Raw genomic sequence first — 13,523 nt, 5'->3', positions numbered from 1 at the left:
AATGACTGACTCTCTGCACCCCCAGAGTCCAACCTGAATCACTCCAGCTGAAACACCCCCCTCTTCTCAACTTCTAATAGGATGGAACACTCTGAGTAGGCACAACTTCCTCCCCACCTCCCACCAACCAAGGCCTTCCAGGACTCAGTCCCCCTCTTCCCTTTGACTTCCTGGCTCGGAGAGCTCAGTTCCTTGAATGAACACAGGCTGCCACACCTTCACAGTCCTCCACTAATTAGAAACCTCCCCAGGCTTCACTAGAGGCCAACTCCACCAGGGCCTATGGGCGAATTCCACTGCCCAGCAGCTGGGGGTTTGCCAGCCCCTGCCCCCTTCTCCCCAATCTTCCCTCCTGCCCTGCCTCCCAACAGCCAGGAAGAGATGTGGGGCTGGCAGCCAGAAGGGCCCCAAAGACTGCCAAGTGTCCCTCCCCCCGCCCACAGAAAAAAGGAAAGGGAAAAATTCCTGACTACAGTTGCTCTGTATTTCTTTCCGGGAGGGCTGGCTTTTTGAGCAAAGTCTCCCTCTGAGTCTTGACTGACACCCAGGGGCTGAGCCAGCCCAGATCTTCCCTGGCTTTGTTCAGGAACAGGAGTGGCCAGAGAAGGGGGAGGGAAGAGTCAGGGGTTAGTAGCCCAGGAGGAGAGGCATAGGGAGATGGTCCATTCTCCAGGAGAAGAAAAAAATATCGACATCCCATCCAGCCTGCTCTTTGTGAGTGTGGAGGGTGGGAGCTGGTGAAATTACTCTGGAACTGAAAACCAACACATTTCTCTGGACCTACTATCCTATCTGTAAAAGGGGCTTTTCCTTTCCTGCCTCCACCATGAAAGCCCTCCAAGAGTCTAAGCCAAGCTTGTCCAACCTGCAGCCCAGGAGAGCTTTCAATGTGGCCCAACACAATTTCGTAAACTTTCTTCAAACATTAGGAGATTTTTTTGCAATTTTTTTTTAGCTCATCAGCTACGGTTAGTGTTAGTGTATTTTATATGTGACCCAAGACAATTCTTCTTCCAAGTGGCCCAGGGAAGCCAAAAGATTGGACACCCCGGTCTAACATGACCATCCACCCCGGATTCCCAATGGCAGTACTTTGCCTTGTCCCCAGTCCTGATTTCACCGTAAGTGTATTCTGACCCTCAGAGACTCAAGCATCCGCCTTCTCTGCTTTCCTGGGGCCCTGCCTCATTAGATGCTGGAAAAGAAAGTCTTCGGCATCATTGTGCACAGACAGGCTGCCACTCCGAGGGCTTTTTGGTACCACAGATGGAATCAGACATTAGGTAGAGCCCCAGTACTCAGAAGACACTCCCCAAACCCAGCGTTTCTATGGAGAATCCATCAGCCCCTTGCAAAATGAGATGCTGCTCCCCAACTCAGGAGTAAACTCTGGAGACAATATAGCAAGAAAATATCACTTTTTTGGAAACAGCTTCCAATTTATTTGCCAGGACCAAGTTCAGTGCATTCTGGCATCCCAGGTTCAGAGATGCGAAAGGTCCATTTTCCTGGTGCAGGAAATGGGTGGCATCAGGTGTCCTCACTGGCTTTGATGACTGCACAATTGCACACCCTTGAGCATGCCATATGTGCTAAATGTGCTAGGACCACTTGGATTAGTTAATACTTAACTCTAGTATTCTGAAGTCTGGATCCTTGCAGACTTCCCCTGGAGGGCCATCTATACAGAGAGGACCTTCCCCCACCCAGAGATGTAGCCTCAGGGATTCTCCAGAGCTCTGGACACTGACAGCCAGAAGGCTAGGTCTTCCAGGTTGGCTGGCCAGGCAAAGGAGGAACTCAGCCCTGTGTTACCTGCTTATGAGCAGCAAGGCCAGCATGAGAACCCAGGTGTCCAAGCTCTGGCGCCACCTCTGTTCCCCATAGTCCCTCCAACCTCCATTCTAGACACTGCAGAGAGAAGCTCTCATACCAAAAACAGTCAGTCCTAGACGTTAGGACATCGGATCCAAAGAGCACTGCCCAACTAATCCATTAAAAATGCAAGCCTAGGCCAGACGTGGTGGCTCACGCCTGTAATCCCAGCACTTTGGGAGGCCGAGGCGGGCGGATCACAAGGTCAGGAGATCGAGACCATCCTGGCTAACACGGTGAAACCCCATCTCTACTAAAAATACAAAAAATTAGCCGAGCGTGGCGGCGTGTGCCTGTAGTCCCAGCTGCTGGGGAGGCTGAGGCAGGAGAACAGCATGAACCCAGGAGGCGGGCTTGCAGTGAGCCGAGATCACGCCACTGCACTCCAGCCTGGGTGACAGAGCAAGACTCTGTCTCAAAAAAAAAAAAAAAAAAAAAAAGGCAAGCCTAGCTGGGCGCGGTGGCTCAAACCTGTAATCCCAGCATTTTGGGAGGCCGAGGTGGGCAGATTATGAGGTCAAGAGATCGAGACCATCCTGGCTGAAACTGTGAAACTCCATCTCTACTAAAAATGCAAAAAATTAGCTGGGCGTGGTGGCGGGTGCCTATAGTCCAGCTACTCAGGAGGCTGAGGCAAGAGAATGGCATGAACCCAGGAGGTGGAGCTTGCAGTGAGCCGAGATTGTGCAACTGAACTCCAGCCTGGGCGACACAGTGAGACTCCATCTCACAAAAAAAAAAAAAAAAAAAAAAAGTAAGCCTGGTCGGGCACCATGGCTCACGCCTGTAATCATCAGCACTTTGGGAGGCCGAGGTGGGCGAATTATGAGGTCAAGAGATCGAGACCATCCTGGCTAACACTGTGAAACCCCATCTCTACTAAAAAATACAAAAAATTAGCCGGGCGTGGTGGCAGGTGCCTGTAGTCCCAGCTAATCGGGAGGCTGAGGCAGGAGAATGGCGTGAACCCGGGATAGACCGAGCTTGCAGTGAGCCGAGATTGCGCCACTGCACCTCAGTCTGGGTGACAGAGCGAGACTCCGTCTAAAAAAAAAAAAAAATGCAAGCCCGATGGCCTCCAACCGTTTATGCACTGCATTTATATTGCATTTATCAATTGCATTCATATTGCATTTATCAATTGCATTTGTATTGCATTTAAAGTACAGTTTCATTGCCCTTTCCATAAACCACCTCGCTACAGCCCTGTGAAAGTAGGTTGGAGAGGTATGGATATTTCCATTCATAGGTGAAGAGATGGAAATCAAGTGACTCATCACCAAAATGCAAGAGCTTAGGTTTTATATATAGTTTATATCTTTATACACATCTGTGTAGTTGACCCAATGAAATACTATCAATTTCTGATTTGCAAATAAAAAAATGAGGCTTAGCAAGAAATCTCTTACCTTGGGTGATTAGTACATGGTAGACCACCTGGGATTTGAACCTCCAGAGAGCAGTGGCCTGCCTGACCTTTCCAGTTTGGCCTTCATTTTAAAGGCCAGCTAACTGTCAAGGAGGAGATGTCACTTGCCAAGATTAAGGCAGCTAACATGTAAAAGAACATACTATGTGCCAGGTACTTGCCATTATCACAGCCGCCCCAACACACACCTGGGAAAGAGGTAAAATCATTGCTATTTTACCAACAGGGAACTGGCATTGGAGGAAGAGCCTTACTAACTACTGAAGTATTAAGAGATGGGGTTGCAATGGAACCAACCCCAGTCAATATGACAGCAAAGGCCAGGCTGCCTGCACCATCATCTGCTACCCAGCAGCTCTTCTCTCAAGAGGCCCACCCTGTGACCTTCTTGTCCCTCCTGACTGACTGCTGTAGGCTGGCTACTTACGACTGTGAGGTCCCCAAACTCCAGGACTTGTGACTCTCCATGGAGTCAAGGGAATATACATAATTGAAATCTGGCAGAAATTTCCTGTGCCCCATACATCACCTGCACATGGCAGCTGTCCAGGAACAAAACTGCTGGTTGATAGGGCCAAAAGCTTTTCTCTGCCAACAGCCCAACTCCTTGCCCGGCCACGGAGGTAGAGGGGTGCAGTGAGAAGGTACCCAGGTTAGCCTCTAAGCATTTTCGTATCGCTGAGTCACCCAGTGTCCACACCTGTGAAATGGAGGTAGAACGGCCTCCCTCGCAGGGAGGTGGAAGACAGGGGACAAAGCAGGCACAGAAGCCAGTTCATAATAGGGTGAGGACAGATGCAAGCACCACCAATCTCCTGGCGGCTGCCTGCCATCTCAGTGAATTGCTGGCCAGAGACAGGAGAAGCAGAGGGATCTAGAATATCTGCCAACCACGTCACCAGCTTCCCTCATGAATTCAAACATCATCTCCCTCTTCTATGCCTTGGTTTCAGCAGAAGCAGCGCTAGTGCTAACCCTTATAGGAGAGAATCCCCATTCCCTGGCCTATGGAAGTCCTTTCCCTCAAAGCCCAGTCAACCACCCTCCTCATTTAAGGATTCTAGTTTTTTCAAGCATTATAGTCTCCAGTCACCTACATAATATCCCTCTGATTGGATGGACCTCTGAGGCTGAGACCACTATATTTTCCACACCATTTTTGAGCCCCACCCACCTACCTAGCAAGCAGGTGTTCTAGCTGAGCCGGAATAGGAAAGGCATGGAAGGGAGAAGTGTGGGAGAGGAAAGAATGGTCTGCAGGGACAAAGAGGACAGCATGGAGAAGGCAGGAGAAGGAAGAGGGAGTCGGGAACATAGAGAGAAAGGCTGAGACGAAATGCACTCCCTGGATACAGAGTTCCTTAAAAAATTAAAATAGGATAGGTGCAGTGGCTCACGCCTGTACTCACAGCACTTTGGGAGGCCAAGACGGGAGGATCACCTGAGGTCCGGCGTTCGAGACCAGCCTGGCCAACATGGTGAAAACCCGTCACTACTAAAAATACAAAAATTAGCCAGGCATGGTGGCAGGTGTCTATAATCCCAGCTACTTGTGGGGCTGAGGCAGGAGAATCGCTTGAGCTCAGGAGGCAGAGGTTGCAGTAAGCCGAGATTGTGCCATTGCACTCCAGCCTGGGTGACAGAGCAAAACTCAGTCTCAAAATAAATAAATGAATAAAAATAATAATACAAATAAAAATAACAATTCCCAGATACACAGACTCTTTGCAAAAAAAAAAAAAAAAAAAACAAGCTTTTTTCTTTTGGGTACAGTGTTCTAGTATGCGGGAAGGACCAACAACAAAAGCAGATGTGGACATGGCCTCACAGCCCCTTTCTGTTCTGCTCTTCCTTCATTCCTTTCAGCAGCCCCCTGTCCTGTCCTGCCAGGCATCGTAGGTATTTACCTGTTCTCCATTCCCTTTGGTGCAGAATTTTCAGAACTTCCTCATATCAAAATCGAACAGTTGTGGCCAGGTGCAGTAGCTCATGCTTGTAATCCCAGCACTTTGGGAGGCCAAGGCGGGCAGATCACTTGAGGTTCAGGAGTTTGAGAACAACCTGGCCAACATGGTAAAACCCTGCCTCTACTAAAAATACAAAAATATTAACCGTGTGTGGTGGTGCATGCGTGAATTCCCAGCTACTCGGGAGGCTGAGGCAGGACAATGACGTGAACCCAGGAAACAGAGCTTGCAGTGAGCCAAGATCATGCCACTGCACTCCAGCCTGGGCAACAGAGCAAGACTCCGTCTCAAAAAAAAAAAAAGTAAGCCTGGTCAGGCACCGTGGCTCATGCCTGTAATCCCCAGCACTTTTGGAGGCCAAGGTGGGCGGATCATGAGGTCAGGAGATCGAGACCATCCTGGCTAACACTGTGAAACCCCGTCTCTACTAAAAAATACAAAAAATTAGCCGGGCGTGGTGGCGGGTGCCTGTAGTCCCAGCTACTAGGGAGGCTGAGGCAGGAGAATGGCGTGAACCCGGGATAGACGGAGCTTGCAGTGAGCCGAGATCGCACCATTGCACTCCAGCCTGGGCGACAGAGCGAGACTCCGTCTCAAAAAAAAAAAAGAAATTGAACAGTTGTACCTCCCATTTTCTATGGGTGTGAACAGCCCAGCTGAGAACCAACTGGAAGCCACCTGATGACTGGGCCAGAGAACAGTTCTCTCCAAGTCAGCCCTCAAAGGTCAGATAATGAGTGAATGGATATGCTCCTACTTTCGGGTAACCCATGGCTTTTTATTTTTATTTTTATTTTTTATTTTTTATTTTTTTGAGACGGAGTTTCACTCTTGTTGCCCAGGCTGGGGTGGAGTGGCGCCATCTCAGCTCACTGCAACCTCCAGCTCCCAGGTTCAAGTGATTCTCCTACCTCAGAGTCCCGAGCAGCTGGGACTACAGGCAGGTGCCACCATGCCCAACTAATTTTTGCATTTCTAGTAGAAACGGGGTTTTACCATGTTAGCCAGGCTGGTCTCGAACTCCTGACCTCAGGTGATCTGCCCACCTCAGCCTCCTTAAGTGCTGGAATTACAGGCGTGAGCCACCGCGCCTGGCCAACCCATGGCATTTTTATTTTATTTATTTATTTTTTGAGACGGAGTTTTTTTGCTCTGTTGCCCAGGCTGGAGAGCAGTGATGCAATCCCAGCTCACTGCAACCTCCACCTCCCGGGTTCAAGCAATTCTCCTGCCTCAGCCTCCCAAGCAGCTGGGACTACAGGCATGCTCCACCATGCCCAGCTAATTTTTGTATTTGTAGTAGAGAAGAGGTTTCACTATATTGGCCAGGTTGGTCTCCAAACTCCTGACCTTGTGATCCACCTGCCTCGGCCTCTCAAAGTGCTGGGATTACAGGCATGAGCCAATGCGACCGGCCCCATGGCATTTTTATAGAACTAATTTCCAGCCTCTGAGCCTGAAAGAATGATTTGCCTGAAAGTCTTAAAGCTCAGTGCTGAAGTAGGCCAACAGTGAGAACTATCTAAGCCTCCCTCTTCCCTCTGCCTGACAGGAAACCCAATAGTCCACTTGGCCAAGAGCCATTGTGTAGGCAGACCCTCAGGAGTACAACAGATGGGTTCTTCTCTCCTTCCAGGCTCTACCACCTATTCTAACCCAGAGATTCCTGTGCCCCATTTTTCTCAGATTCCTTAACATTGTTACATAGAATTTTTCTGTTCTCGAACCTTCCTCAAATATTTTGTCTAAAGAAGTGGGTCATTACCACCACACAAAGGGACTTATCACAGTAAATGTTTTGGACATATGTGGAAGCTGAGTAGGGAAATTTCAAACAAAGAAGACCCAGATTCTGCAGCTTCCTCAAACTGCAGCCCACCACGGGCAATGGCAACCCCAGGCGTCAGAAAGAACGCCACTTGCCTCACTGGTCCAGAATCTGTCGGGCCACACCCTTCAGAGAGGCCGTGCCTCTGAGGCCAGGGTGCACACTGCCACACCCTGCTTGGTCTCCTAGACAGGCGCTTCCCCATCTCCTTCTTTCATGAACAGTGGTGACTGGTGACTCAGGCAGCGCTGCTTAGCAGAACTAGTGCTGGGAGTTCTGTCCAGATAGGGGGATGGGAGGTGGAAGGTAGTGGTGTTAACAATCAGTGACAGTAGATCCCACTCATTTCCCTAGTCTATTTTACGACTTTGAACTCAGTATGCAAATTTATGCAAGACGAGATGCAAAGCAGTACTCTGAGCCAGAAGTCCCATTGCTTTTTCCCCCTTTTTTTTGAAGCTGCACTGAACCACTGTAAATCAGTGCTCGCCTCTTCCCCCCTTTATTCTTCCCCTGCAACCGCAGATGCAGAGCCTCCCCAGGCCCGCCCGCCCGCCCGCCCGCCCGCCCGCCTGCCTGCCTGCCTGCCTGCCTGTCTGCCTGTCTGCCTGTCTGCCTGTCTGCCCGCCCTGGGACTTTGAATGACTACACATTTCTATAGCACCTTTATACGTGCAGCGGGCCAGACGGCCACTCGGGCGGCCCCGCCCCTCAGTATAATCCCCTGCATTGTACACGGTAGGGAAGGAGGCTGGGGAGATACTGAAGGAACGGGTCTAGCCCAACCTTAATTCTGAAAGGGACTGGACTGGCCCAACCCTGCTCCCTCCTCGACCCTGACATTTCTAGGCACTTCTATCCACTCCACCACCAAACACATACACACGCTTTTAAAGTCCCGACTTCAAGCAGATCTCAGGGTCTCCTTTCGGTTTTTCTTCTAGGCCTACCCACCCCTTCCCCCAAGTCTGACTTTTCAGTTTCTTTGAACCAACAAGCCCCAGCCCATCGTCCCCGTGGGATACAGGCTCACCACCATCCACTCCTTCCACCCACTGATGTGCCCACCCCCACCCCTGCATCCTTGCCATCCCCAGGAAGCCAGCAGCAACACAGCCCCTGAGTCCCGGGAACAAAGACAAAAGAGCTAACAGCAAAGCCGGAACTGCTGAGGTTCGCTGCCTCGAAATAAGAGGGTATGTTTAAAATTCTCAAAAGCAACCTGCTCAAAGAGGAATGCAGGCTGGAGGGGGGTGCTCATTCTTCGGAGGGGAGAGAAGAGGGGACGGGAGATGGAGTGGGAGGCAGAGGATTCAGTGCTAAGATCTCCGTCTGGGCCAGGCCCCACCCAACTCGGACCCAGCACTCTCCATCCAGTGACTCCAGTCTCTGCCCCAGCCTAGGACCCTCTCGCGCACAAAAGCCTCCAACCTTGACCCCTTTTTCTCCTGCACCCTTGCAAGCTCAGGCTCCTTCCAGCCCGACTCTCTCAGGCACCCCTGACATTGGTCACTTCTTTTGAGTGCACCCACTCAGCTTCCAGCCCCACCCCCCACCTTCCACCCCTGCTTAACATCCCCTCTTCCCAGGCTGGTGCACAAAAATGCGGAAGGCGTCTGGGCACTGGGGAGGAGAACGCAGCTGGGGCAAGCTGGCGGAAGGGAGTCCCATAACCAGGCAGAAAATCCAGAGTGACATTCTTCCCATGAACTCACCCCATTGTCCCTGGCCTCCCCTGACAACTACCCCCCACCCCCTTCAGGCTCCAGGGAAAAGTGAATGGGAGAAAATCTGCCGCATCTGTTCCTGGCTAAAGACCCTAACCGGCTTCAGGGATTTGGGAAGTAGAATTGGTTTTCAGGCTTAGAATGAGACGAACGAAGAGTAAAAAAAAAAAAAAAAAAAAGTAAAACGTTAAAGAAGGAAAGGCATCACACACTTTATTAAAACAGTCAGCAGCCAAACCATCCTATGAACTTAGAGGCCTTTCAAAAAGTTCACCCTGCTGAGGAAGATGTTTAGTTTGTGAGAGTTCAGCTCAGAAACTGCACAGCACCTCCCCGGTGGACCACGAGGGGTGATGAGGAGGAACGCATGACTGGGGGACAGGCACCCCGCAGTGAAAGGATTTCGTGGGGGCTTTTTCCTTTTATTGTTCCTTTCTAAGAGAAGCAGGAGGGAAGGGTTAACTTCCAGGCAGGCTAGGGAAGGAAGCGAGCCGAGGGAGAAGAAAGGGACTGAGAGGCTCCACTCAGAGGAAGCCCTAACTTGCTCTGTACTCCAGAGCAAAATGTGCTAGAGAAACAGAAGAAAGATTTCAACTCTGACCCCTAATTCCATTCTCAAGGAGAACAGCGAAAAAAACAATAGCAGACCAGGAGAAGGGAGGCGGGTTGGTGCATGGGGTGGGGGGCTTACGAAGACCTCAGAAGCTAAAAAGCAAGCATTCTTCTTTTTCACTTTTTCAAGTTTGAGAAACTTAAGACTCACTTGCTTTTTCAACAACAGCAGCAGGCAGTGGACACATTTCACCACTGTCTCCAAGAGGAAAGAAAATAATTACAGCTTCCTCCCGACCACTGGGGCAGGAGGCTTTCGTAATTTAAAAAAAAAAAAAAAAAAAAAGTAACCTTCTTAGAGCCTGGTTGTGTCCCTCAAATAACTTTTTGGGAGGGATGAGGGCCCCTGAACAAAGAATATCGGGTCCCCATTCTATCCTACAGGAAGGAGTCCCTCAATTTAGGATAGGGGCGGGGGTGCGGGGTGGCAATGCATCTCTCCTGCCTTTCGATCTGGGGCCCAGATGCGAAACTGCACAGCCTGGCTGCCCCCGTCCAGGGAATGCAGCCGGCGATCGGGCTTAAGCTACATTGATTCAGCTGCTAGGAGACCCCTCGCCTACCAAATGCCTCCCTTTTATTTTTCCATTCAACGTGGTAGCAAGAGCCCTGCTCGTTCCCTATGGAGAAACAGCAGTGTTCGTTTTCATTTTTCTCCTAAGCGACTCATCCTACAAAGTACCAAATCCTTTCTTTCCAACTCACGACCCCAGTAGAAGGAAGGGTCCCTTGGAACGCCGGTGCCTCCTCCTAGCTCCCTCTCCTCTTCCAAGGTTCCTGGTGTCACTGGCACCCCGCAGCCTCCGCCTCCCAGCAGCGATCCCACCAGGACCCTTGGGTCCTCAAGCAGTGCCCCAAATAAGATTCGAGTTCCTACTCCCATGGATTTGACCACCGGCCCCCTTCTCAGCAAATCCCTCCTCCAGAATAGAAGTCTGGGTCCGTTCCACGCGGGTAAGACTATGGCAGCAGGGATGCCTTTCCTCTCCCCATTCATCCCCACCAAATGAGTCGCCAGGGCTCTTCCACTTGCTCTAACTCCAGTTCCCCTCCCCGGGCCTGACTTCCGCGTCCCGCTCGCAACAGTCCCCCTTGATCTGGTCCAAGGTCTCGGCTCTGCCGCCCCTAAAACAGTCCGTGAGGTCCAGCCGCCCGTCGGGCTTCCCCGCTGCCCTCCAAGTTTCTCCCAACTACTTGTTCCAGACCGCGTTACCTGCAACCTGCTCCGGGCTGGCGCCATACTCGGCGTCCCGGCGCTTCTCACAAGTGCCCTCGCCCATGACCAGCGCCTGCAGGGGCAGCTCGGAGCCCGGGTGGGGATAGCAGCGCAGCCCCTGGCCGCAGCGCGGGGTGTAGACGCCGCACGCCTCGCCCTCCAGCCGGGCGCACACCGAGCAGCAGCCGCAGCCCGGCTCCCGGACGAGCTCAGCGCATGGCATGCGGGCGCCTCCGGCCACCGCGGCCACCGCGGCGGGCGGCGCGACCGGCGGGGGCCCGCAGGCGGCCAGGCGCTCGGGTGTGCAGGGCGGGCAGCGGAACAGCACCTCCGCGCGCGCCCCGCCGCCGCCGCCACTCGCGCCCAGCAGCAGCAGCAGCAGCAGCGGCAGCAGCGGCGGCGGCGGCAGCGGCAGCGCGGGGCAGCCCACTCTCGGCAGCATGCTGGCGGTCGGCAGCGCGGCGCGGCGGGCGAGCGAGCGGGCGGGCGGGCAGGTGGCACGGCCCTGCGAGTGCGGGAGCCGCCTCCTCCGCTTCTTCCTCCTCCCTCGCCGCCGCAGCCGGGTCCTAAAGGGCCGGCTTCTCCCCGCCCCCTGCCTTCTCCCCTCCCCCTTTTGGAGACCACTCCCTTCCCCCCGACACTCCCTCGCGCCGGCAAGTGAGTGCGCGCACGCCCGCTCGCCCACCCCCGCGTTGGCTACGGGCTCTGGGGGTCCCCTGCTCTTCCCGGGCCGCGTCCCTCCGCACTCTTCTGGCCCTGACTCTGACTCCTGCAGGAGAATACGGATAACTCGCGGTTTTGGGTAGGACCGGCGTGGCGGTGGAGAAGAGCGCGTGCTTTTGTCTGCTCTCAGTTCAGTTCGCGAGGACTTCGTTTGCGCGCTTCCCATGTGGCCGGCACTGGGCTAACCGCTGGGGAACACAAAGGACATAAGCACCTTTTTGACCTTCAAGTAGATTTCAGTGGGCTCACACCAACTCCTTCCATCCTGGGGTATCACCCGCCACTGACACGTGGCTTGGAACAATGACTTCTTGTTGGGTGGGTCCTGCGGAGTTTCAGACCCGTCTAGACCAGGCTAGACCCAAACAGCCCCGAATGGTCTTAGTGACTATTGCAGTTTTCCAAACCTGAGAGCTCGTGACTGCAACCTATGAGAACCCTAAGTGCAGTGTCCCGCAAAACCTGCCCCGTTCCTCTGCCCTAGAGCCCCTCCCTTCTCCGCCCGCTAAAATAATCCCTTAGCACCCTGGGCCCCCACCTACAAATCTCGAGGCACTTGTTGCAGGACAGATCCCAGAACACCCAGTTGCAGGGGTCTTGGAGAGGTCAGATCAGCTCTCCAGGTGTGACAGACCCGCTCTGGGGTAAGGCCATTTATGGCTGTCTTCAATAATGCAGATGGACAAGCATGACCTCCTTTCATTGTTCTGTTTGATTTACTGAGTCATCTACCCAAGCTGCCCCCAACCCCCATCATTCCAGGCTGGACTCAGCCATTATCATCAACCATCTCCTGGGGTGTGACCCTAACAAAGACCCCTGTCAGAGAGATTCCCTGGGTGAGAGATGGACCATTAAGCTGCCTCCACCGCAGGTTTAATCTGCCTATACCTCAGCGCCCCTCTTCCCCAGCCAGACCCCTCCACTCTGGCTCTTTCTAACTTTAAGGCTCAGAGCCTGTTTGATTCAATTCAACAGCTAGTTAACCCAATGGCCACCTGGCTCTGAAGGTGACCTAGATGCCTCCAGGAAGGCAAGTTCCTGGTCTTAAGACACTAAGCTGGGAAGAGTTATGGGGAAAGACTTTGGTAAGATAAAAAATAAATAAATAAATGTTTATCAGAGGCTTTGAAGAAAAGAAATATTTTGGTAGAGAGGTGATGTGGTGGTTGAGGAAAGGGGAGTTTCTTGGGTGAGTCTGAACTGAAATTGAAGCTTGTAATTTACCAGAGGAAATGGACGGTTAGCAAGGGCACAGGCAGAGGGACCACCTGAAGCAAAAACACAGAAATGGGGCCAGGCGCGGTGGCACACACCTGTAATTCCAGCACTTTCGGAGGCCGAGGCAGGTGATCACCTGAGATCAGGAGTTCAAGACCAGCCTGGCCAACCACGGCCAACATGGTGAAATCCCATCTCTGCTAAAAATACAAAAAACAGCCAGGCACGGTGATTCACGCCTGTAGTCCCAGCAACTTGGGAGGCTGAGGCAGGAGAATCGCTTGAACCCAGGAGGTGGAAGTTGCAGTAAGCCAAGATTGCACCACTGCACTCCAGCCTGGGTGACAGAGTGAGAATCAGTCTCAAAACACATACACACACACACACACATACACACACACACAGAAATGGGAAAATGAGTTTGGGGATCAGAAAGTCCACTTTAGCCAGAGTGCAGGATGCTTGCAGAGAGCAGCAGGGGAGGTAGGAAATCCAGTTGACTGTGGAGCTTTGGCTTAATATGCTGGGCAGTAAGGATACAGCATCCATGTTTGAGCAGAGGAAGACAGGGACAGAGCTGGACTTCTGGAAATCATTAGCACTATGTAGAGTGCCGATCTGAAAAAAAGTAAAAAAAAAAAAAAGAAGTAAAAAGCACTACGTACAGTGCCAATCTGAAAAAAATAAAAATAAGACACAGGAAGGATCGTGGTCATTCCACCTTCATTCTCCCTGGTGTCTCCTGCCTGCTTTGTAACATGTTTCTGTTGGTCCCACCCACTGAGCTTCTACAGAGTAGGGACAGGGTCTCTAGCACAACGCTGTCCAATAGAAATCTACTGCAAACCACAAACGTGAGCACATGTGCAACTGTAAATTTCTAGTAGCCATATTAAAATATAGTAAAAAGAAATAGATGACATTT

The 13,523-nt window shown here is 52.1% G+C and overlaps 1 protein-coding gene across 1 annotated transcript in view; it reads right to left on the bottom strand.

Moving 5' to 3' along the window:
* The window catches only part of IGFBP2 (insulin like growth factor binding protein 2), a 29,194-nt gene extending 17,972 nt beyond the window's left edge, over positions 1 to 11,222 (bottom strand). Inside the window, exon 1 of the mRNA XM_054479001.2 lies at positions 10,652 to 11,222. Within this exon, the coding sequence (XP_054334976.1) occupies positions 10,652 to 11,096 (445 nt within the window). The 5' untranslated portion in view covers positions 11,097 to 11,222. The remainder of the gene's footprint in view (positions 1 to 10,651) is intronic.
* Positions 11,223 to 13,523: the final 2,301 nt, after the last annotated feature.

The sequence above is a fragment of the Pongo pygmaeus genome, chromosome 11 (genome assembly GCF_028885625.2).
Source record: "Pongo pygmaeus isolate AG05252 chromosome 11, NHGRI_mPonPyg2-v2.0_pri, whole genome shotgun sequence".
Lineage (NCBI taxonomy): Eukaryota > Metazoa > Chordata > Mammalia > Primates > Hominidae > Pongo > Pongo pygmaeus.
The sequence above is the reverse complement of the archived record's forward strand: the minus strand, read 5'-3'. Positions and strand labels throughout refer to the sequence as shown.